Below are 25,094 nucleotides of genomic sequence, written 5' to 3'. Positions count from 1 at the left end.
ATGCAAATATATACAAATATAAACAGATGTTTGCAGAAATAATAGTCAACCCACATCTGCAACCTTGGGAGAATTGCTGTAGCTTTCAATGGAGGGATTGGGGACCCAGAACTCTGGTGGTAAGAACAGTGTGAAGTTATACCCATTATAATTTTGTAGATCAATATTAAGTTACTAATAAAATTTTTAAAAAAAGGAATTGTACCCATGTGCCAACAACAATGGTACTGCAAGCCATTGACTCCCTCCTAATAAAATGATATAAAAAAGAACTCCTCCCTTCCTCCCTTCCCTCTTTTCCTCCCTTCCCCCCTCCCTCCCACCCTTCCTTCCTTCCTCCCTCTCTCCCTTACTTCCTCCCTTCTTCCCTTCCTCCCTTCCTTCCTTCCTTGTTTTTTTTTTTTTTTTTTTTTTTTTTCTGAAAGGCTTTTCTTCCTGGCCCCATGTCTGCCTTCTTGTTGAGTCACAGGCCAGGTGGCTCCTGTCCTTTTTCCCTGTGAGCAGAAGGGCATTACAGACTCAGTGGCTCAGTCTTCCAGGGCTTATGTGTAAGATCCTGTGATCAAACAGAGGAAAGGCATGTGAGAGATGAAAGGACTTGACTTCTTTGAGGTCTGATGTGAAGATCACTCTGTTGGTCACTTTCCCATTACTTGAAATCCTGAACCTAATCCACACTCACAACATGGTTCCATGGTGGTCTCTTTTTAAAAAAATGGCAAAATGAAAGTGATCTGGGATTTTCTTTGTGTTCTGCTTATAATGCAGTTTCCTAGTTATAGGCAAAATGAAGTCAACAGTCTTCCTGCTTTTTGTTCACTGTTAGCTGAAAGAAGAACAGGCTCACAGGAGAGTGATCAGTGGCAGACAGATGCTTCTTTTTTTCCCTCCAGGGTTATTGCTGGGCTCGGTGCCTGCCCCATGAATCCACCGTTCCTGGAGGCCATTTTTCCCCCTTTTGTTGCCCTTGTTGTTGTAACCTCCTTGTGGTTATTATTATTACCATTGTTGATGTTGTTCATTGTTGGATAGGACAGAGAGAAATGGAGAGAGGAGGGGAAGACAGAGAGGGGGAGAGAAAGATAGATACCTGCAGACCTGCTTCACCGCCTGTGAAGCGACTCCCCTGCAGGTGGGGAGCCGGGGGCTCGAACCGGGATCCTTACACTGGTCCTTGCGCTTTGCGCTACGTGCGAACCCACTGTGCCACCGCCCGACCCCCACAGATGCTTTTTTTAATTGCCGACAGGGCTCAGGCCATGTACAATGAATCTGCTGCTCCAGGTGGCCATTTTTCCCTTTTTAATTCAGTCTTATTTCTTTGATAGAACAGGTAGAAATAGAGAGGGGAGAGGGAGATAGACACAGAGAAAAAGATAGACAACTTGTAGACCTGCTTCCCCACTCATGAAGCCTCCCCCTTGCAGATGAGGAGGGGGCCTCCAACCTGGGACTTCATGCATGGAAATGTGTACGCTTAACTGAGTGCACCACCACCTGGTCCCCTTTCTTGTTTTTCTCTTTCTTCCATATATATTTGATAGAATAGAGAGAAATTGAGTAAGGGAGAGGAAGATGAGGGAGAGAAAAAAAGAGACACACCCACAGCCCTGCTTCAACACTCATGAAGCTTCCCTCCTACATGTGCATTCTGGGGGCTTGAACCCACGTCCTCACTCACGTGGTGATGTGCTCACTCTACTGGGTGTGCCACCCTACCCAGCTACAGTCCTTTTTCCCCATCCCTCTCAGAGCTCCGTTAGTGCCAGAGTGGTGTCTGACACATGGTGTCTCCTCCGGAGAGCGGATATAGCCAATATTTTTTGCAGCTGCATCCTGTGTGTTACACCTGCATTGCAGTTGCCTTCAGTCCACTCTTGCTGACTTATGATGATGCTGTTGGACTCCAGAGGTGCCAAGACGCACCATTCTGGATATGTGATGCCCTGTTTCAACCACCAAAGTCCCTGTTCTCCCACCAGCACCTGTGGAACACCTGCTCTGTGGTGTCATCCTGCATCCTGTTTTTCTCTGGACCTTCTTGATTTTTGTCCAGGGTTTGACATATAATCTCTCTCTTTTTTCTTTCTTCCTTTTTTTTTTTTTAACCTCTCCAGGGTTATCGCTGGGACTTGGTGCCAGCACTATGAATCTACTGCTCCTGGTGGCCATTTTTCCATCTTCTCATAGCACAGTGAGAAATTGCGCCATGTGCGCTTAAGCCGCTGTGCTACCGGCCGACTCCCAACACAGTGAGAAATTGAAAGAGGAGGGGGAGATAGAAAGGGAGAGAGAAAGAGAGACACCTACACAGGTGTTTCACCATTTGTGAAACCACCCTCCCACCCTGCAGATGGGGAGCAGGGGCTCAAACCTGGGTGGTCCTTGTGCTTCATACTGTGTGCACTTAACTAGGTATGCCACTGTCATTATATAATCTCTTCCTAATTTGAGTGACTGAGGAATTGCTTTAAAAATGAATATTATCTGGGGTTGAGCAGTGTTGTACCCAGTACATCACACCCATTACCATGTGACTGGACCTGGGCTCAAGCCCCCAGCCCTCACCTGCAAGGGAGGGCACTTCAGGAGTGGTAGAGCAGTGCTGCAGGTGGCTCCTTCTTTCTCCATCTCTCTCTCTCTGTTTCTCTCTGTCTCTGTCGGAAAAAGAAGCCCCCAGCAACAGCAGACGTGTGGTAAAGGTATCCATCCCTAGCGCTCACCCTGGTGACAGTGAATGAATGAACTCATATTATCTGGCTGTTAGGAAAAGTCCCTGCCAAGTTCTTCACTCTGCATCCTCTGTTTTGACTGGCAGCCCCTTACACTGGGAGAATCTCCAACAGCACCGCATCCTCGGAAGCTGCGAGCTCAGCACCCCTAGGGGCCGCCCCGCCGCCCAACAGCGAGCAGGACACGCTGGTGCAGCGAGCAGAGCACATCCCGGCGGGGAAGCGCACGCCCATGTGCGCCCACTGCAACCAGGTCATCAGGTGGGTAGCTCCCGACAATAACGGCCAGTGCTGGTCAGCCTTCTAAACTCAGAAACAGTCAGGATGTGCCTCCTGAAAATATTGGGGGGACAGAAGCTACTTCACCCAGAGAAACACATGCTCACTGTGTCAGAGGCCCTTGGTTCAAATCCTGGCTCTGTGGGTGGCATCGGGGCTGCCCTGAGGCCAGTGGAGTGGGGCTGTGATACAGCACCCCCCACCACCACCTTTTCTCAAGAAGCTTTATAAAGAGGACAGGGAATCACCTAATGGTTCTATAAGGAGATTCTTCTGCTTGAAGCTCCAAAGTCCCAGGTTCTATCCCCTATACCACCATAAGCCAGAACTGCGAAAGGCTCTGGAAAGAAAGAGGAAGGAAGGAAGAAAGGAAGGAAAGAAGAGAGGGAAAAATGGAAGCAAGAAAGGAAGAGAAAGATAGGAAGGAATGAAGGAAGAGGAAGGGAGGGAGGGAGAAAGGAAGGAAGCAAGAGAAAATGAATGGAGGGAAGCAAGAGAAAGAAAAAGGAAGGAAGGGGGGTCGGGCAGTAGCTCAGCGGTTTAAGCACAGGTGACGCAAAGCACAAGGACTCGCGTAAGGATTCTGGTTCAAGCCCCCGACTCCCCACCTGCAGGGGAGTCACTTCACAGACGGTGAAGCAGGTCTGAAGGTGTCTTTCTCTCCCCCACTCTGTCTTCTCCTCCTCTTTCAATTACTTTCTGTCCTATCCAACAACGATAGCAGTAACAACAATAATAATAACCACAACAGCGATTAAAAAAAAAGGGGGCAACAAAGGGGGGAAAATAGCCTCCAGGAGCAGTGGATTCATGGTGCTGGCACTGAGCCCCAGCAATAACCCTGGGGGCAAAAAAGATTAAAAAGAAAAAGAAAAAGGAAGGTAGGAAGAGAAAGGGAGGAAAGGAAGGAAAGAAGGAAGAGGAAGAGAGAAAAAGGAAAGAAGGAAAAGAGAGAAAGAAAGAAAAGAGAAAGAAAGGGAGGGAGGGAGAGAGACAGAGAGAGAGAGAGAAGAGGAAGAAGAAGAAGAGGGGAGTAGTAATTGAGGGGGGTAGGGAGAGAGAGAGAAAGACCTGCAACCCTGCTTCACCACTCGTGAATTTTTCCCCCTGCAGGTGGGGACTGGGGACTTGAACCTAGGTCCTTGCTCACTGTAATGTGTGCACTTATCCAGGTGTGCCACCACATGGCCCCAGTTTTGTTGTCTCTTAAATGTAAGGACAGACCAGCAAAATAACTCACTTGGGTTTGAGTCTGGTTCCCGATGCATAGAGGAAGCTTTGGTGCTGCGGTCTCTTTCTCCACCCAACCATGTCCTCTCTCTGCTTCTCTGCCTGGATATTTTTTAGATTTTTTATTAATTTACTTGCCGGATAGAGACAAAAAAAAATTGATATGGAAGAGGGGAGATAAAAGGAGAGGAAGAGAGACACCTTCAGCACTGCTTCACTGCTCATGAAGCTTCCCCTCTGCAGGTGGGGGCCAAGAGCTTGAACCTGGGTCCTTGCTCATTGTAATATGTGTGCTCTACCAGGTGTGCCATTGCCCGGCCCCCTAGCTGAGTTCTTTCTGTCTAAAAAGCCAATCCAGGGTGTTGAAGCCCCCAAAATGCCACCACCACAATTCAAATAAATAAATTCCAAGTACAAAAGGGCCAAAGATCTTAAGGCACATAGTAGCTCTCTGAACTTTTCTTAATAAGTAGCTTCTAAAATATTACAAGATGCAGATATGAATATTCATTCCAGAGACACACACACACCCCCAGCAAGACCCGTGCTTTGTGACTTTCCTAGCTGACACGATTGGGTTTCATTCATCCTGTTAGGATGAATGGGCCTGTTGACACCATGGCCTCCCTAAAGTTGAATGAGATTTACCCTCCTCTTCCCATCACCATGACAGTCACTGTGGGATAATGTCTCTAGTTAGTGTGTTAAGTGGACCCCAACAAAGTTTCCATGTGCTAAAGAGTCAAGTATAAGTGCCCTTCTCCCAGCCCCGATGTTAAATGATACATGTCCCGAGCACACAGCATGTGATCACAGTTGTGCATGTCACCTTGCTCAAGGACCCAAGTTCAAGCCCCTCCTTCGAGGGGCGGAGAGCTTCAGGAGTGGTGGAGCAATACTTGACATATCTCTGTTTCTCTCAATCTCTACCTGTCTCTCACTCTCTCTAAACAATAGACCACCAAGAATGGTGGAGTTGTGCAGGTACGAAGCCCCAGAGATAACCACAGTAGCAGGAAAAAAACAAAATAAATATGTTTTATAGAAGTGGAAGTATGATTTAATAGAAGAAAATAATTAGGCAGTAGCGGCTGTCAGGAGAAAGAGATGATTCATGAAATTTCCCAGAGTCTAGCAGAGAATGTGTGAGCTGATCAGGCCAAGCGTGACTGAGGTCAGAATGTCCATGCAGTTAGGGTCCGTTTCCCAGAAGCCCCCTATCAGGCTACAGTTCTATTCCACTATTTAAAGGACTATGAAATATAGTCTTAATACTTCTTAGTCCCAGTAGCTACTCACTGAATTCAATGCTACTGTTGTTAGATAGTAATAAACTGAAAATTGCTTCTGGCCTATAAGGTCATTATATGATGATACTTGCTGTGTTATAGATAGAAGAATCCTCTTTTTGCCACAAGGCTTATTGCTGGGGCTTGGTGCCTACATGACTCCACCACTCCAGGCAGGTTATTACTATTATTATTATTATTATTATTATTATTACCTTTCCTCTAGATTGAGTGTGAGATACAGCTAGAAAGGGAGGGAGAGAGAACAAAGACCTCTCCCACTAGTGAAGCTCACCCCTCCCACCCTACCGCAAGTTCTCCCATGTGGTGGCCCAGGGCTTGAGCCCAGGTCCCTGCTCTTTCTAAGGTGTGCACTCTACTGGGTGAGCTTACCACCCCCAACCTCCTAGAAATATCTTTTATAGAGACAGGATTCACTTCTATTATTTGTATGCTATTGTAGTCAAGTCAAAAATCAGATATTTCCTTATTAATTTGTGTCATCTATCAAATTATTATTTTTATTTATAATTATTATTTTTTTAAATTTTTTTATTTAAGAAAGGATTAATGAACAAAAACATAAGGTAGGAGGGATACAACTCCACACAATTCCCACCACCCAATCCCCATAACCCACCCCCTCCCATGATAACTTTCCCATTCTCTAGCATGGACCCAGGGTCTTTGAGGGTTGCAGAAGGTAGAAGGTCTGGTTTCTGTAATTGCTTCCCCGCTGAACATGGGCGTTGACTGGTCGGTCCATACTCCCAGTCTGCCTCTCTCTTTCCCTAGTAAGGTGTGTCTCTGGGGAAGCTGAGCTCCAGGACACATTGGTGAGGTCTTCAATCCAGAGAAGCCTGGCCAGCATCCTGGTGGCATCTGGAACCTGGTGATTGAAAAGAGAGTCAACATATGAAGCCAAACAATTTGTTGAGCAATCATGGATCCCAAGCTTGGAATAGTGGAAAGGAAGTGTTAGGGAGGTACTCACTGCAAACTCTAGTGTACTTCTGCTTTCAGGTATATATTTTGCAGTAGTTTATGGATACGTGTGCACATAAGCTCTCTCTCACAGAAACTGGTGTATATCTAGGTTATGGGACTTTGTTAGAAAGTGAACTACCTGAAATGAAATTAGAGTGTACTATAAAAGGAAAAGTCTCACCCGAGTAATGAAGCTGAAGGGTTGTCATTCCACACGTGAAGTCTCTGGATACAGTCTGAAGTGAAGCATGTTGAGGTGGCAATCGTTGCGTTGGTTAGGTTGTGATCGGCGGATGCAATATTATTTGGTTTGGATTGGGAGATGCATACGGGAAAGTGGGCCCTATCCTAGGGTTCCAGGACTGGGGGAAGTAGGGGCTCTATAGTGGAGATGTGAGGTTCCTGCTGTCTTAGGGATCAAAGAGACAATCAATAGTTAATATTATCATCACATTATTTGTTAATTGGGTTAACTTTGAAAAGTCCCTTTGTTATGGTTTGCTGTACAGTATCCAGTATCTTGTATATAGCTGTGCTATTGGATACTTCTAATCTACTTGGTCTAGGCTTTTGAGAGAGTCCGCATATCAAATACATAGTCTATATATTAAAAAGATTCAGTTTGTCTTTTGAGAAACTTTGAGACATACAATTGATTTTCCCCCTCTCATATTAATTAACTACTGATTTATATGTCTACATTTTGCTATGAGTGTACATAAACACCATTCCCACCACCAAAGGACTGTGACCCATCCCTCCCGCCCACTCCCACCCCCCACTGGCCCAGGAAGCTGCATGTCTACCCCTCACCACTGGGTTTTTACTTTGGTGCCCTACTTACAATTTGATCAGGTCCTGCTTTTAGTTTCCCTTTCAGATCTTCTTAGTCAGCTTCTGTTGATGAGTGGGATCATCCCATACTCATCTTTATCTTTCTGACTTAGTTCACTTAACATAATTCCTTCTAGCTCTGTCCAAGATGGGTCAGAGAAGGTGGGTTCATTGTTTTTGATAGCTGCATAGTATTCCATTGTGTATATATACCACAGCTTTCTCAGCCACTCATCTGTTGTTGGGCACCTGGGTTGCTTCCAGGTTTTAGCTATTATGAATTGTGCTGCTATGAACATAGGAGTACACACCTCTTTTTGGTTGGGTGTTATAGAGTCCTTGGGGTATATACCCAGGAGAGGAATTACTGGATCATATGGAAGGTCCATGTCTAGCCTTCTGAGAGTTTTCCAGACTGCTCTCCACAGAGACTGTACCAATTTACATTCCCACCAGCAATGTAAAAGGGTTCCTCTGTCCTCACAACCTCTCCAGCATTTGTTGCTGCTGTCCTTTTTGATGTATGCCATTCTTACAGGAGTGAGGTGGTAACTTAGTGTCTTAATTTGCATTTCTCTGACAATCAGTGACCTAGAGCAGTTTTTCATATGTTTGTTAGCCTTTTGGATCTCCTCTGAGGTGAATGTTTTGTTCATTTTCTGCCCATTTTTGGATGGGGTCATTTGCTTTTTTGGTGCTAAGTTTGCTGAGCTCTTTATATATTTTGGTGATTAGTTTCTTGTCTGATGTCTGGCATGTGAAGATCTTCTCCCATTCTGTGAGGGGTCTCTCTGTTTGTTTAATAGTTTCTTTGGATGTACAGAAGCTTTTCAATTTGATGTAGTCCCATTGGTTTGTTTCTGCTTTAGTCTTCCTTGCAATTGGGTTTGATTCATCAAAGATGTCCTTGAGGTGTACGTGGGAAAGTGTTTTACCAACGTTTTCCTCTAAGTATTTGATTCTTTCTGGTCTGACATCTAGGTCTTTGATCCATTTGGAGTTGATTTTTGTTTCTGGTGAGATAAAGTGGTTCAATTTCATTCTTCTGCATGTTTCAACCCAGTTTTCCCAGCACCATTTATTGAAGAGAGCCTCCTTTTTCCATTTAATCCTTTGGGCCCCCTTATCAAAGATTAGATGCCCATAGGTGTTGGGATTTACTTCTGGGCTTTCAATTCTGTTCCACTGGTCTGTGTGCCTATTTTTGTTCCAGTACCATGCTGTTTTGATGATGATGGCTTTATCATATAGTTTAAGGTCTGGGAGTGTGATGCCTCCATTTCTGTTTCTTTTGCTTAAGATGGTTTTGGCAATTCTAGGTGTTTTCAGGTTCCAGATAAGTGACTGTAGTGTTTGTTCTATTCTCTTAAAGAAGCTTGGTGGAACTTTGATGGGTATTGCATTAAATTTGTATATGGCTCTGGGGAGAATATTCATTTTGATGATATTTATTCTTCCAATCCATGAGCATGGGATATCTTTCCATTTCTTGGTATCAGTTTCTATCTCCTTGAGTAGCGACTCATAGTTTTCAGTATACAAGTCTTTCACTTCTTCGGTCAACTTTATTCCTAGGTATTTGATTGATTTTGATGAAACAGTAAATGGGAGTGATTTCTGGATGTCTTCTTCTTCAGATTTAGTGTTTTCATAAAGAAATGCCACTGATTTTTGTACATTGATTTTGTACCCTGATACCTTGCTATATTGCCTAATAACTTCCAGTAATTTTCTACTGGATTCTTTAGGTCTTTCTATGTATACTATCATATCATCTGCAAATAGTGAGAGCTTGACTTCTTCCCTTCCAATCTGTATCCCTTTGATTTCTTTCTCTTGCCTGATTGCTATGGCAAGAAATTCCAATACTATGTTGAAGAGTAACGGTGACAGTGGACAGCCCTGTCTAGTCCCCGATCTGAGGTGGGAATGCTTCCAGCTTCTGTCCATTGAGTATGATGTTGGCTGTAGGTTTGCTATATATAGACTCCACTATCTTGAGGAATTTCCCACCTATTCCCATTTTTTTGTAGAGTTTTGAGCATGAATGGGTGTTGGATTTTGTCAAAGGCTTTCTCTGCATCTATTGAGATAATCATGTGGTTTTTGGCTTTGCTTTTATTGATGTGGTGAATGACATTGATTGACTTACGGATGTTGAACCAGCCTTGCATTCCTGGGATGAATCCCACTTGGTCATGATGAACAATCTTTTTGATGTGTTACTGTATCCGGTTGGCCAAGATCTTGTTTAATATTTTGGCATCTATGTTCATCAGAGATATTGGTCTGTAGTTTTCCTTTTTTGTTCTGTCCCTATCAGCTTTTGGTATCAGGGTGATGTTGGCTTCATAAAAGGTGGAAGGGAGTATTCCTGTTTCTTCAATCTTATGGAATAGCTTAAGAAGTATGGGTATTAACTGTTTCCTGAAAGTTTTGTAGAATTCGTTTGTGAAGCCATCTGGTCCAGGACTTTTGTTGTTGGGGAGATTCTTAATAACGGTTTCAATTTCTTTGTCTGTGATTGGTGCATTTAGATTTTGTAGTTCTTCTTGGTTCAGTTTTGGAAGTGCATAGGTTTTTAGGAATTGTTCCATTTCTTCCAGATTCTCTAGCTTGGTGGCATATAGTTCTTTATAGAAGTTTCACAGGATTCTCTGGATTTCTGTGGTGTCAGTTGTGATATCTCCTGCATCGTTTACAATTCTATTAATTTGAGTCTTCTCTCTTTTTTGTTTGGTGAGTTTGGCTAAGGGTTTGTCAATTTTGTTTAATCTTTCAAAGAACCAACATTTGGCTTCATTGATCTTTTGTATGGTTCTTTTATTTTCGATGTTGCAATTATTATTATTTTAACTACAGCACTGCTCAGCTCTGGCAATGGAGCCTCCTGGAACTTTGGAGCCTCAGGCATGAGATTCTCTTTGCCTGACCATTAGGCTGTCTCCTCTGCCCTGATGGTTATATCCCGTGCCCTCCTCTAGCACTCTACACTCAGCAATTTGGGGGACATCGAGTATGGAGGATATGGGAGAATCCAGGTAGAAGTCACACCCCCCAACCCACCCTGCCTTGGGTTCACAGCAAACTCCAGACCAGGGCTTGACCCCAGTGCCCAGCCCCACTGTGCTGTGAGATGAGTACAGCCTTTTAGTCCCGTGAGTGGCCCTCACTTCCAGCTTTCACATGGGGCTGGACTCGCCCAACACTAGAGCTCTACTTTCTTATGAAAGGGAAGAGAATCCAGACTAACCCACATGGGATCATATAACCGTCATTAACATGGCACATGTGCTGGGTGGTCAGAGGCTGAGGCAGCTTGAATAGATTTTGGTCGGTCCTGAGATCCCGTCAGAGCCTAATCCCAGCTACCGACTGGGTCTCGATGTCACTTCCCAGAGCAAGGAGGCCCAAGATAGAGTGACAGGCTTGCAGGCACCTGTTGCCATGGCAGGCAACCTGCGGGCCCAGGCGTGCTGCTGTTATGGCAGTCATGCAGATGGGCAGGCCCCAGAGTCCAGGATTCATTTCCTCCTTTCTCTCTGTTTTCCACAGCTTGATTTCAGTTCATGATTTACACTGTCTTCCTTTGTCTTAGATTTCTTTTCAAAGGGAGTGTTGTTTTTTTTATTTCTTTATTGGGAAATTAATGTTTTACATTCAACAGTAAATACAATAGTTTGTATATGCATAACATTTCTCAGTTTTCCATATAACAATACAACCCCCACTAGGTCCTTTGTCATCCTTCTTGGATCTGTATTCTACCCACCCACCCATCCCAGAGTCTTTTACTTTGGTGCAATACACCCATTCCAGGTTCAGGTTCTACTTGTGTTTTCTCTTCTGATCTTGTTTTTCAACTTCTGCCTGAGAGTGAGATCATCCCATATTCATCCTTCTGTTTCTTCTGTTTCATTTCACTTAACATGAATTTTTCAAGGTCCATGCAAGATCGACTGAAAACGGTGAAGTCACCATTTTTTTTTTTAGCTGAGTAGTATTCCATTGTGTATATATACCACAGCTTGCTCAGCCACTCATCTGTTTTTGGATACCTAGTTCCAGAGGGAGTTTTGAAGTGAGAGCCAGCTACTGCACATTTTGCATTCTGTTTCATTCTGTGTGTTGTTATTGTTATCATCTAAAACCTCAGAAACCTGAACTTTGGGTATCAGTACCAACAAATTTAGCTAAAAACTCTGTAGATCACTTTATATGCCTCTTCTGTTAATTTTTGTTTGGTTTGTTTGTTTGAATCTGGAAATGGTACTGGATATTTTGCCTGGATTATACTATTTGGAGATAGCTTTGTTTCATTTGCTGTCTGTTATAGATGATAGGGCCATTATGCTGGGGGTCTCTACCAACGCTTTGCTTAGTTTGATAAGGGACACCTTTTTTATGTTTTTATTTATTTTGTTCTATATTTATTTTCCCTTTTTTGTTGCCCTTGTTTTTTTATTGTTGTTGTAATTATTATTGTTGTTTTTATTGATGTTGTCATTGTTAGATAGGGCAGAGAGAAATGAAGAGAGGATGGGAGACAGAGGGGGAGAGAAAGACACCTGCAGACCTGCTTCACCACTTGTGAAGCAACTCTGCCAGGGGACACTTTTCATCCACTATGGAAACATCATGTCTCTGACTCCTTGTTTACTTGACTAGATTGACATTTGGAGATCTGGCACTACAGGGAAGCAGAAAATCAGGCAAATGTGGTACCCCCAAGTCAAGCTAACAAAATAGACTTCTGTAAAATCTTATTTATTTTTTGAGGAGAGAAAGAGACACAGAGAGAGAGAGAGAGAGACAGAGAGACAGAGACAAACAGATACCAGGGCACCACTGAGCTCTGGAAGGTGGTGTGGGAAACCAAGTCTGGGTCCTCAGGTAGGCAAGTCCTACCTTGTGATGCTAAGTATCTCTCCAGCCAGTAACTACAGCTGATAGTATGAAATCCTGTTGTCCATTGTGTGACCTAGAGTCAGAGAGGACATTCACTCCTCAGATGCTTCTTAGCGTCTCTGTGAAAGAGCCATAGGCAGGAGGAGAGCCTTTTGCAGAACCATGATGCTGTTTCCCCTGCCCTTAGCACCTGTCTTTGAACTCCTGGTGGAGAGGTACAATCAAAATGCAGTGAAGTCCGTGTCCCAGAGGTGTGTCAGCTGTGACAGTGACACCCACACTGTTCAGGTAGTGGTGCACCTGGTTGAGCACACATGTTACCAACCCCAAAGACCTATCCCCCAGTCCCCACCTGCAGAGGAGAAGCTTCATAAGTGGTGAGACAGTACTGCAGATTTCTCTCTCTCTCTTTCCCCATTTCTATTTCTCTCTTGCTGTTTGAAAGAAAAAGGAGAACTCCTGACCTATAGGCTCTATAGGGTCACAGTTGTAACAGTAAAAAATTAATAGTTGCCTTAGAAATGGACAAATAGTGAAGTGCTAGTCTACTGATTTCTTTACATGTGATCCCTACATTTGGGGTCTCTGTCAGTTCCCTGACAACTTCTACTTCAGAGAAGCCTCTAGCTGTCCTGTCCAAGTAGTGTCCAGCCATATCCTCAACCTTGTGTTTAACCAGTAACAGAATAGAAGTGTTATTCTGCCTAGAAGCCTCTCTGTGACCTGGTAGCTAAGCATCTGTCCCTTCTTCAAAAGCCACCACTTGTATGTCCCTACTCTTTGCTCCTTCATCCCCAGCAGCTCCCACACGACCTAGCCCCCTGCAGCCTCTAGCTCATCTTTTTCTAGATTATCTTTCTTCTGCCCTTCTGGCACTGCTGTCACCATCCCCTTCTTGCTCAACCTGTTAGAGCATTCTGGCTGTTAGAGCCCCTCCCTTGCCTCTGACCCCAGTTCCCATGCCTGTCTCTCTTAAACAGTCACTATGACTCTCCCTAGCTGAGTGGCCGGGGGTGGCCACAGGGAACCACACAGCCAAGGCCAAGCCAGGTCACTCTACACTCACGCCTGTGGCTCTCATGAGTGTTCCTAGTAGTGACAGCAGCCTGCTGTGTCCCTGGTGTCTGTGGCTTCTCCTTCACGACCCTCTGCTTCTTCTTTCTCTGCCCTTTCAGTCCTAGACTACCCTGACACCTCTCATCCCTTCACGTAAGAAACGTTGGAGGGAAATGTCTGGAAAAGAAGACTTATGCCAGCAGTGGCCAAAAGAGAGCCAGAGTGGCTATCCTAATAGCAGGTGGAGCAGGGTTGGGGAGACAGCATAGTGGTTCTTCAAAGAACTCTCCTGCCTGAGGCACCAAAGGCCCCAGGTTCAGTCCCCAGCACCACCATAAGCCAGAGCTGAACAGAGAGAGCTCTGGTTTCTCTCTCCTTCATTAATATCAATAAATAAAATATTAAAAAGAAGAAAAATAAAAAGGTATATAAAAAAAGCAAGGAGAGTAGGTTCTAAGACAGAAATAGTGGACAGAGAGAAGACATGTGACAGAGATAGAACAGAATGTTCAAGGTGGCATAGTAATTAATGTAGAAATGTTCAAATCCACCTCACCACAGAGCCCTCAAGAATGTGAAGAGATCGCAGTAGGTGGTGAGGACTCAGTCAGCTCCCAGTGGAGAGTTAGCACCCTCCTCAGTGATGGCTCTCAGGGCTGGTGCAAGGACAGTGGGATGCAGATCACTGCACCCATGGGCTCCAGAGACCACACAGGCCCCAGAGCACTGTCTGTGTGACACAGTGAAGCCGCTGTTCTCAGTCTTTCCAGGAACTGTCTCCAGGTCAAACCAGCCGCATTAACCTGTAAAGCAAGTTTAATGACCTTAGGAGAATGAAGTCATCCGTACAGTCTCTTCTATGACCAGAACAGGATGAAATTAGAGATTTGATAGCACAAAGGAAACTTGGGGAAGCCATAGATGCAAAATCCCTGCGTCCGGCTGGCGAAATAGCTCATTTGAGTAGTGCACTGTTTTATTACATGTGTGACCCAGGTTCGAGCCCAGCCTCTACTGCACTGAAGGAAGTTTCAGTGTTGTTGCCTCTCTCAGTCTCTCCCTCTGCTTCTCTGTCTCTATCTGCAAGTCAGTCCAGACAGGTGAAGTCCCAGGGATGGTCTCTTCTCCCACCTCCACCCCACAAAATGGAGCAATAATTTACCGAAAATAATGCATTAGTTATAAAATAAATGATCTACAGCCCTTTGTTGTTTCTATTTTTTTGTTGTATTTATTTATACATTTATTTCAGATAGAGGTAGAGAAACTGAGAAAGAAGTGGGAAATAGAGAGGGAGACGGAGACACCTGTAGCCCTGCTCCACCACTCATGAAGCTTCTGCCCTGCAGGTAGAGAGCCAGGGGCTTGAACCTGGGTCCTTGCATACTGTAATGTGTGCGTTTAACGAGGGTCCTCACACATGGCAACATGCATGCCCTATCAGGGGTGTCACTGCCAGACCCCTAGTAGCATGTTTCTTACTGATAATGAAATGCAGTTTACTGTAAACTTGGGTTTCCAGCTCCCTCGGCCTTCCACACAAATAGTGACTCATCATTCCAGAGCATTATAGCTTTGGCATCACTAACAAGGCATGTTAACTAATGCCAACAACAACAACAAAGCAAAGAAAGGACCAGGTGGCCATGCACCTGCTTGAGTGCACACTGTACAGTACAGAAGGACCCAGGTTCAAGCTTCTGGTCCCCACCTGCAGGGGGTGGGGGTTACTTCATGAACAGTGGAGCAGTGCTGCAGGTCTGTAGCTTTCTGTCTCTCCCTGTCTCTCACATATGTCCTAGTGTGCCAGAATCTGGATTCAAGTCTCTGACCACTACTTGTCAGCATCTGCAAAGGTAAAGCTTGCTTCACAAAGCAGTGGTGGGGCAGTGCTATAGTTACTCTCCTTCTCTAGTCTCTCTCCCTCTTTATCTCTGTCTCTCTCCCATCTTCAAAAAGGGGAGAGAATTGGTTACCAGGAATGGTGGAGCGGTGCAGACACTGAGCACTAGCAATAGTCCTGGTGGCAGAAATAATTAATATCTAGAAGCCAGGCCCCTAATACTTACCAAATGAGTGACCAGCCTGTGGTCACTCTGTGCTAGCAGTGATGGGAATGAGGTCAGGGAAGTGGAGGAGCTTGCTGGAAACCAATACCTTGGACATCCAGCCTTCACCCTGCCTGCAGTTTCCAGATTGCTTCCTTCAACTTTGGAAAGGCTGCACCTCCTGCAAGAGCGAGGCTGTCTGCCTCATGGACACACTGCGCTGGTAAATTGAATCAAAGAGAAAATGCTTCAGTGGGAGAACCACTCAGAATGATAGTGTGCGCGAGGCAGAGACAGGGAAGTGTGTTGCCCATGCCACGGTTCATCCCCGCGGGCTCTGTAGGCAGATAAGCCTCTTAATGGGGTCCTGCTAGTATCCCTGCCATCTAATCAGCCCTTGGCCAGAGCCTAATGGAAATCAGACCCTTCCAGTACTCACACCAGCCGTGTTTGAATTAAAGAAGACCTTCCTGATTAGCTGCAGACAATCTCTAGCAGCTGTCATTTTTTTATTATTAAATTTGGGAAACTGTCTATGAGACATTGTGTAGGACAAAGATATGGACTCTCAGATGCTTTCTAGGTGGTTATAGAAACTCTTTTGAAAAACTTTTGACTTAGCAGATGAAGAACTTCCCTTTGTTTGATAGGCTTGTCAAACTCCCCTCTTTGTCTATGCGCTTTTTGTTTTGTTTTCCTGGTGTCTTGATGTCTTTCTTGTTTTTTCTTTTAACATTTTATTGAAGAGTGAATGGCTTACAGGATACTTGCTGACATATAGATACAGTTTCTCCTTTTCCAGGAAAGTTCTCCATCTGCTAAGTCAAGAGTCTACAAAACACTATCACCTCCAACTCAGTTCCTTTCCCACCACACCATCTTCTTGCCATCTTTTCCCAGAGTCCTTTGCTCTGGTACAATACACCCCCACCCAAAGTTTCACCCTGTATCTTTCCTTCTATCCTTGTGGTCTCCATGTTAACCATCATGCAAACCAGCTCATTCCTTACAGACTCAAATGACATCACAGCCAAGTTCCTCAAGGCAGAAGAGTGGAGGCATGGTTCTTCTCCAAGGAATTGTGTGTGTGTGTGTGTGTGTGTGTGTGTGTGTGTGTGTGTCTCCTTTTGTGTTTCTGTGTGTATTTTCTCCTCTCTTCCTGTAAAACTACAGAATCTGTTCTCTTAAGGTCCCTTGTGTGTGGGACGTGAGAAGCGAACCAACACTTAGTTTTCAGGACATGGCCTGAACGAGCCCCAGCCAACTCAGTTTAGAAATGTTCATTCCTGGCTCAGCCCCCTAACTCTCATTTCTCCTGGCAGGGGACCGTTCCTGGTGGCCTTGGGCAAGTCTTGGCACCCAGAAGAGTTTAACTGTGCTCACTGTAAAAACACCATGGCTTACATTGGCTTCGTGGAAGAGAGGGGAGCCCTGTACTGTGAGCTGTGCTATGAGAAATTCTTTGCCCCAGAGTGTGGCCGGTGCCACAGGAAGATCCTCGGGGTGAGTGCTGGGGGGCCTGTTGGACTCTGACTGGGTTTGTACACAAAAGCAGGCCTTCTCAATTATGAAGCCTTTCCATGGCTCTCAGCTGGTGTGTCCTCCTTGCTCAGCCCCTCTCTCCCCTGCTCCCTGTTTATTAGTGCAGGTCAGTGCTAACTCAGCTTCTACAGAAGCAGACCCACCCGTGGGGCTGTCTTATCCTCAGCTGTGTCTTTCTAAGTGCTGGCTTGCCGTGTGAAAATCTGACCACTGTGGGGTATGCTGCTCCCTCAGCAGGACCCTGTTTGCTCAGGAAGAAGAGTGAGCCCAGGACCACACACAGCAGAGTTCTCAGAACTGTCACATGGGCTGTCTTCATTAAAAACCCTCACAGTTATAAGAACAGCATTTCCTTGTCTGCCAGGGTTCAAGGCCAGGGCACAGATTTCACAAAATGTACAAATCCAGAGGCTTATAAATGATACATATGTCTGGAATGCATGCAGTGTTTTGTTTTAAAATATCACCTCAAGTTGAAGACCAAATACACATGATAGGAAAGCTAATCTAACCACTGCTCTTTTTATATAAAAAGGGAGTAATTCAGGAACCAGATATATAATAATGATGAACAACTGCATTCCCCACTCTGGAATATCCAACTTGAAACCACGAATTACAAGCTAGATGTTTCCTGTGGGAGACCAGGGGCTGGAATTTTTATTTCTGAGGCAGTCGGTGTGCCTGATCTCATACACAACACATGCAAACGTTGGAAGTGTTATTGTTGAATTTGAAAATCCTTCATACAAAAAACATGATGTACTCTGGTTCTTATCAGTTGAGAGAAGACACCGTATGTATTATTGAGTAGTTGTAATGTTAGAATAGGTCTCGATATTTGAGGACACTTAAAAGTTTAAAATGAGCCCTATGAAGTGTTCTATTATTAATTTATAAAATATATCAGAAGAGCAGCTGGGTGGTAGCAAACCCAGTACCGTGCATACGTTACTGTGCTTGGAGATCTGAGTTCAAGTCCTGAGTCCTCATCTCTAGGAGGGAGGCTTCACCAGCTATGGAGTAGTGCTGCAGGTGTTTTCCCAGCCCTTTCTCCCTCTATAAAAAAAAGAGAGAGTAAGAAAGAAAAAAAAACAAACAAGTGGTCAGGGCTGGGGAGACAGCATAGTGATTCTGCAAAAAGGCTTTCCTGCCTGAGGCTCTATGGTCCCAGGTTCAGCCCCCCAGTACCATCATTAGCCAGAGCTGACAATGCTCTTTTCTCTCTCTTTCTCTCTCATTATAGTAGCTAAATAAAATATATTTAAACATAAAATAAATCAGAAGTAATAAAACAAAAGTAATGGCACTGAGCATGGTGGAGTTTTCATGAAGGCATCAGGCCCCAACAGTAATCCTGGTGGCAAATATATATCAGGAGCAAAAATAAAATGGAATGATGTACACTGTACCCTTCCAAATAATGACACACAACAAGTGGGGTGTGCATGGATTCTGTGTTAGTGTGCTAGTATATGAATGTATTATACAGAATCCAGAGTAATTAATAAAAGAGAACGATTGTTATTGGACCACCTAAGATTTGAGGAAATGGAAAACTGACACTTACTGCTTCATAGATGTGCTGCAATGTCACTAACATCTGGAACTCTAATTCAAATACCAAGACATTCACAAATGTGTCTGGATGATTTACCTCTTACAAGTCTTCAAAGAGCTTACCAGTGGTGCACCTGTAGAGTACACACATTACAGATCTCAAGGACCCAGGTTCAAGCCCCTGGTATCCCCTTCTCTCTCATTTTTTTCTCTCTGTCTCTACCCTAAATAAATAAAAAGTATTTAAAGAAGATGAATGAAGATTAGAGAAGGAGAAGAAGGAAAATGGAGAGAGAAAGGAAGGGGGGAAAGAATAAAAAAAAAAGGGCCTCCATCAGTAGTGGATTTGTCGTACAGGCACCAAGCCTCATCCACCACTCTAGTGGGAATAAAATAATAATAATAATAAAATAAAAAGTAACCCAAGAAAACACTGTTCTTCAAAGGTGACTTTACTCACTCCGTGTCTTTTTTCTCTGTTGAAAGAAATTGTTCCCTGCCAAACCAACTCCCCCAAAACGCGTACTAATTGAAACATGGTCCCGGTCTTTGATATATGTACGTTTAAACACGAGGCCATTAGTAGTTGAAGCCTATGTTTTGTGGTTCAAATTTTAGACACATATTTGAGTGTGTACAGTCACAGCTGATTTCCAAAAACCTCAACATGTGTTGGATTGATTGGATTACACTGATTATATTATTGTTTCCATAACCCACCAAAGTATGGATTTGCTTTAGTTTTGCCATCTTTCCGTGCCGTTTTCAAGATAACGCCATGAAGTCTTTTTAACTTAATACTTTCTGACACTTTTTGAGAGGAAGCAAAGTGCCTTGTGGCAAACACTTACTCTCCGCCTGCATAATGTTTAAGTACCACAGTGCTGATTCTTTCAATAAGTCAACTGAGGTGTAGCCAAAACATCTCCAATTACTTCAGTGCAAAGTTGAACGCAGAGGGACCTGTGTGTTCACACTGAGTTGACTTTATCCCATTTATTGGCGTAAGTCTGTTAGGATAAACCTTTTTGTTGCTGTCTTTCCCCTTTATATCCAATTTCCTTTCTGTAACAGGAAGTCATCAATGCCTTGAAACAGACATGGCACGTCTCCTGCTTTACTTGTGTGGCCTGTGAAAAACCCATTCGTAATAATGTCTTTCACCTGGAGGACGGTGAGCCCTACTGTGAGACAGGTAAGCTCCAGAAACCATGGGCTTCTCAGTTCTAAGTAAGGACACAGCGTCACCCCTTATGTCACTATCAAAGGAAACACCTGGGCGCACACATTACCATGCTCACGAAGCTTCCCTATTGCAGGTGGGGACCAGGGGCTTGAACCTGGGTCTTTGTACTCTGTGATGTGTGTGTTTAAACAGGTGCACCCACTTGCAAGGGTGACACTTCACCAGTGGTGGAACAGTGCTGCAGGTGTCTCTCTTTCTCTGTCTCCCCTTCTGCTCTCAATTTCTCTCTGTCCTAGAAAAACAAAACAGAAAGAAAACTCTCTAATGGGGGGAGGAGCATTGACTATTACTCTAGAAATTATAGAGGAAATTATGCAGAAATGGTATGTGACTTTGTCAAAACAAAGATTTTCGCTGTCGTTCAGAGATGTGGGTCTGGGGAGCCCAGACGGTGGCACACCTAGTTGAGTGCACACATTATGGTGTGCGAGGACCTGGGTTCAAGTCTCTGGTCCCCACCTGAAACAGGGAAGCTTTATGAGCGATGAAGCACAGCCACAGGTGTCTCTCTGTCTTTCTCCTCTATCTCCCTGTCTGCTCTCAATTTCTCTCTGTCTCTACCCAAAATAAATAAATAATAAGATATTAGAGAGAGAGAGAAAGAGAGATGTGATTATGTAAATGTCAGTTACTAGGAACATGCTGTAATTGAATCCCTGGTAACTTATGGTTCTAAAACACCACCAGGTTCTGAGTCTGGGCAGTGGTACACTTGGTAGAGTGGACTTGTTCCAATGTACAAGGAGGCAGGCTCAAGCCTCTGGTCCCCACCTGCAGGGGGGTGGAACTTGACAGGCGGTGAAGCAGGTCTGTAGGTGTCTCTTTTTATCTCTATCTCTCCCTCCCTCCCTCTCAATTTCTGTCTCTAGACAACAAAATAATTAATTTTTAAGATGATGTTATAAAAAAAGAATCTTCCTGTACAAGATCATCTGTAGCAAAAGAAAAGCACGTCTCCAGCTCTAGTTGTGAATTGCAAGTGGTTCTAAACAGAATGCAGGAAGCAGCCAGTGGCAGTGAGTTCTCCCTGTCTCCCTGAGTCAGAATAGAAAGACTGTTTGTCAAAAACTGTCTTCTTCAGGTGAAAACCTAACAAGTATCTTTAGCTGCTGAGATGCTGGTGCTCTCTGGCTGCAGGCTTTCAGGGAATTACAGCCAAGGGGGCTGATACAGTCACCCAGTCCTGCTACAAGTTTAGTCAAGGGCCACCTGGTAGAATGCACACATTATCATATGAAGTGACACCTGATGGTGGGGGGGGGGTGTTCACAAGCAGTGGAGAGTGCTACGGATATCTCTCCTCTCTCTCTCTCTCTGTCATGATCTCCAATGACTTGCTCTTCATCCCACTTAATTGTGACATGCTAGGCACAATCATTTGAAAGCTGACCCTCCTCTCCTCTTGCCCTGCCCCCGCAGACTACTATGCTCTCTTTGGTACCATCTGCCGTGGTTGTGACTTCCCCATTGAGGCTGGGGACCTGTTTCTGGAGGCGCTGGGCTTCACCTGGCATGACACCTGCTTTGTGTGCTCGGTAAGTGGGTTCACTAGAGGCCAAGATAGCCAGTTCAAAGCTAAAAAGTGCCATTTGGAAATAATAGCACTAAGATCTTTCAAGCCTTCAAACACAAAGGGAAAAAAAAAGTCACTTTTTTCTCCTTTTTTTTTTTTTTTGAAAGCTTATTAAAATTAGGAAATCTTCTGGAATTTACTTTGGCACAAAGTGCCCTTTACTGGAACTGTTCTTCTTTTTAAATATTTGTTTGTTTATTCCCTTTTGTTGCCCTTGTTGTTTTATTGTTGTAGTTACTATTGTTGTTGTAGTTGTTGGATAGGACAGAGAGAAATGGAGAGAGTAGGGGAAGACAGAAACATAGACACTTGCAGACCTACTTGTGAAGCGACTCCCCTGTAGGTAGAGAGCCAGGGGCTTGAACCGGGATCCTTAGGTCGGTCCTTGCATTTTGCGCCATGTGTGCTTAACCCGCTGTGCTACCGCCCAACTCCCGGAACTGTTATTTCTAATACATTTTTTATTACATATTTAATAATGATTGACAAGATTGTGGGATCAGAGGGGTACAACTCTTGAGGCTGGGTCCTTGCACACTATAATGCAAGCACTTAAGTAGGTGCATCACCGCCTGGCCGCAGGGTTTGTTCATTTTTCTGCTGAATGCTTTTGGTTCTCCACAACAGACATCATATTTAGAACACTCACTGGAACTCTAGGAGAGAAATTATATTGAATGGGAGCCCTTTATATGTTCATTTCTTCATAAGCTCTAAGTGCTTCATTCTTGAGGAAGAAAAGGGAATTGTGTGTGTTGTAAATGGATTAGAAAACATTCTCAGGAAAGTGGCTTTCTTTTTTTTTAATTTTTTAAAATATTTATTTATTTCCCCTTTTGTTGCCCTTGTTGTTTTATTGTTCTTATAGTTATTCTTGTTATTGATGTCAGCTTTGTTAGATAGGACAGAGAGAAATAGAGGAGGGGAAGACAGAGAGGGGGAGAGAAAGACAGACACCTGCAGACCTGCTTCACCACCCGTGAGGCGACTCCACTACAGGTGGGGGGTGGGGCTCGAACCAGGATCCTTACACTGGTCCTTGTGCTTTGCACCACATGCACTTAACCCGCTGCACTTCCACCCAGCTTCCAGAAAGTGGCTTTATTTAAATCATTTGAAGTTGAGGTGTGACGGTGAAACGGAGGGCTAGGGTCCTCAGCACAGCTGACTGAAGCGCTGTGCCACCCTCACCATGGCTGTTCTAGACAAAAACTTGGCATTGTCTTCACTGGGGCTTCCCAAGTAGGCGTGTTCTGATGTCTGCATTCAGCAATGCATCTTTTGTAGGTGTGCTGTGTCAGCTTGGAAGGTCAGACCTTTTTCTCCAAGAAGGACAAGCCCCTGTGCAAGAAGCATGCTCACTCTGTGGTTTTCTGAAAGCCAGTTGTTCAAGGGAAAGAGATGCAATTGGAAGAACGAGGAGAGTAAAGATTGCCAACTATTTGTTACATTGAATATTTATACAGATTTTGGAAAATAATAGTGACCCTGAATGGGGTAAATTCCAGCTTTTATACCCATGTCTATGAGGAAATACTTAGCTTCAGAATGAGACAGTTTGACATTTATTATGACTTTTTCCTGTATTTTTTTCTTTTGCCTGTAAAATAACTTTTATAAAAACCAATTTCCTGGTTGACTATTAAATTTAGCTAAGTGTAAATTAGTGAGGGGTTAAATTTTAGAATAAATAATCAAACCTTAATGCTGAAATAATTATACTTTGTAGGCCATTAGAACTAAATCTGTGAGTGGTCCGGGAGGTGGCACAGTGGATAAAGCATTGGATCCTCAACCATGAGGTCCTGAGTTCAGTCCCAGGCAGCACATGTACCAGAGTGATGTCTGGTTCTTTCCTATCTCTCTCATGAATAAATAAATAAATTCTTAAAAAAAAAAAAGAACTGAATCTGTGAAAGGCAATTAAAGTGCCTTCCTTACACCTTATCAGTAAGTGGAGCCTTGTATGTTTTTAAAATAGTTTTTATCTTGAAAATGGTAAATAGAAATCTAAACAGAGAATTTTTATCAATAACTGATGTCTGTTTTTAGTAATTATATGTACATTTTCTGTCTTACAAATAGTTGTTACAATAGGAATTTTGTGATCAGTATATGTCATACCAGTAAGAGATAATAGTATATCTTGCTCTCATCACCCTCCCAAAGCTGGAAAAAAAAAAAAAAAAAAAAAAACAAGTTTTACCTTTTATTAAAATATGGCCATTTCCATTCACTGAGTATGTTTCGTTGCCTGTATTCAACTGCATTCTCCATCCACCCACCCCCCCCAAGATAAAGAGCTAGTTGTCTGAACTTTTCACTCGTGATTTTCTCATTCTTTAAAGAGAATTAGTGATTGGGGTTTAAGATGTATCACTACTGTGTCCAAAAAATGCTTCAAAGTTTCCTTTTTTCAGAGAGTAAATCAAATGTTTTAAAATCGACCTACTAACACACTAGCTCTTTTTGAGAACCTTTTTGTTGTTGTTGTTGTTGTTTGGTTATTCCCTTTAATTCTCCATTAGAAAGATCAAAGATAGGTTTCTATTTCTTTCGGTAGTTCTCTTCCAACACTAAATGAAACCACTTCCACATGTGACCAGTGAAATTTGGAAGGTTTCTATTCTCAGAGGTCTGGTCATTAGGCTTAACTACTCAACGTGGCAAATTTCCTGTTTTCTTCATTTGGCGGGGGTACGTGGGAAGGCAGAGACAACAGAATGCCACATGGAGAGACAAGACAGGTAAAATTGCAGATCTGTTGTGATTTTTCCAGTAAGCAGACAAATAGTAATGTTAGATCATTTCTGCCTTTGTTTCCAGAATGAATACAAGCCTAGAACCCCACCAAGTTGTAGCTTAAATTTGTTTGGGGCAGGTGCTTGTGCAATCCTGTCCCATCACTCACTAGTGACTTCTTTCTATTGGACCCTTGTTTACTGTGGAGGAGATTACACACCTTGTGTTTGTCTAATCTTCCTAAGAACTTGTCAAAGGTGTCTGGCTGATTTACACTACACACAAAGAATAATTAACTGGTGACAGAAGATTGAAGAGGGAGAATGCAGAGTGGCCAGTGGTATGCTTCCTTGAGCAACCCCAGCCTACCTTCACCCCTTTGCCCTACAAGGAGGTGGAAAGAGGCTTCCAGAAAAAGCCCCAGAACTGACATGCACATTTTCCCCCTCACTGCTTCTTTCCCTGCTTTTGAAAGGCCCTAGCCAGCATGCCTTTCCCAGACCTTAGTGTCATTCTCTCATTTTTGTACGTCAAGTCTGTTGGTGGTTTTGTGTTGATTTGTTAAGAGATTTCCTTTCATAATTTATTTTTTGCCAGATAGTAGCTAATAAACTTCTAAGCCCTTGGCTATTTTCTTCAAAATGTCTTCTTTGACCTGGCTTTTTAGGTTTTTTTTGTGTTTTGTTTTGTTTTGTTTTGTTTTTTACCTCCAGGGTTATCACTGGGGCTCAGTGCTGGCACTATGAATCCACTGCTCCTGCAGCCATTTTTTCCATTTTATTGGATAGAGACAGAGACAAATTGAGAGAGGGAGAGAGAAAGATATCTGCAGCCCTGCCACATTGCATATGAAGTGTCCCCCTGCAGGTGGGGAGCTGGAGACTTGAACCTGAACCCTTCTGTGGGTCTTTGTGCTTGGTACTATGTGTGCTTAACCCAGTGCTCCACTGCCCAGCCCTCTGAAAGGTGTTATTTCTGAAACTTGTCTTTCTCCTTATCAATCATGGGTCCCAGTATTGCCTTCTCCAAACTGCACCCCAAACACGGTAATGTTGATACCAAATTATT

The 25,094-nt window shown here is 43.8% G+C and overlaps 1 protein-coding gene across 1 annotated transcript in view; it reads left to right on the top strand.

The window, feature by feature from the left end:
- PDLIM5 (PDZ and LIM domain 5) overlaps positions 1 to 23,600 on the top strand; it is a 105,976-nt gene extending 82,376 nt beyond the window's left edge. Inside the window, exons 8-12 of the mRNA XM_060188445.1 lie at positions 2,819 to 2,993; positions 16,686 to 16,866; positions 19,540 to 19,660; positions 21,131 to 21,246; positions 22,572 to 23,600. Of these exons, the coding sequence (XP_060044428.1) occupies positions 2,819 to 2,993; positions 16,686 to 16,866; positions 19,540 to 19,660; positions 21,131 to 21,246; positions 22,572 to 22,661 (683 nt within the window). The 3' untranslated portion in view covers positions 22,662 to 23,600. The remainder of the gene's footprint in view (positions 1 to 2,818; positions 2,994 to 16,685; positions 16,867 to 19,539; positions 19,661 to 21,130; positions 21,247 to 22,571) is intronic.
- Positions 23,601 to 25,094: the final 1,494 nt, after the last annotated feature.

The sequence above is a fragment of the Erinaceus europaeus genome, chromosome 3, assembly GCF_950295315.1.
Source record: "Erinaceus europaeus chromosome 3, mEriEur2.1, whole genome shotgun sequence".
Taxonomy (NCBI): Eukaryota; Metazoa; Chordata; class Mammalia; order Eulipotyphla; family Erinaceidae; genus Erinaceus; species Erinaceus europaeus.
Note: the sequence above shows the minus strand (reverse complement) of the source record. Positions and strands in the feature narration are given on the sequence as shown.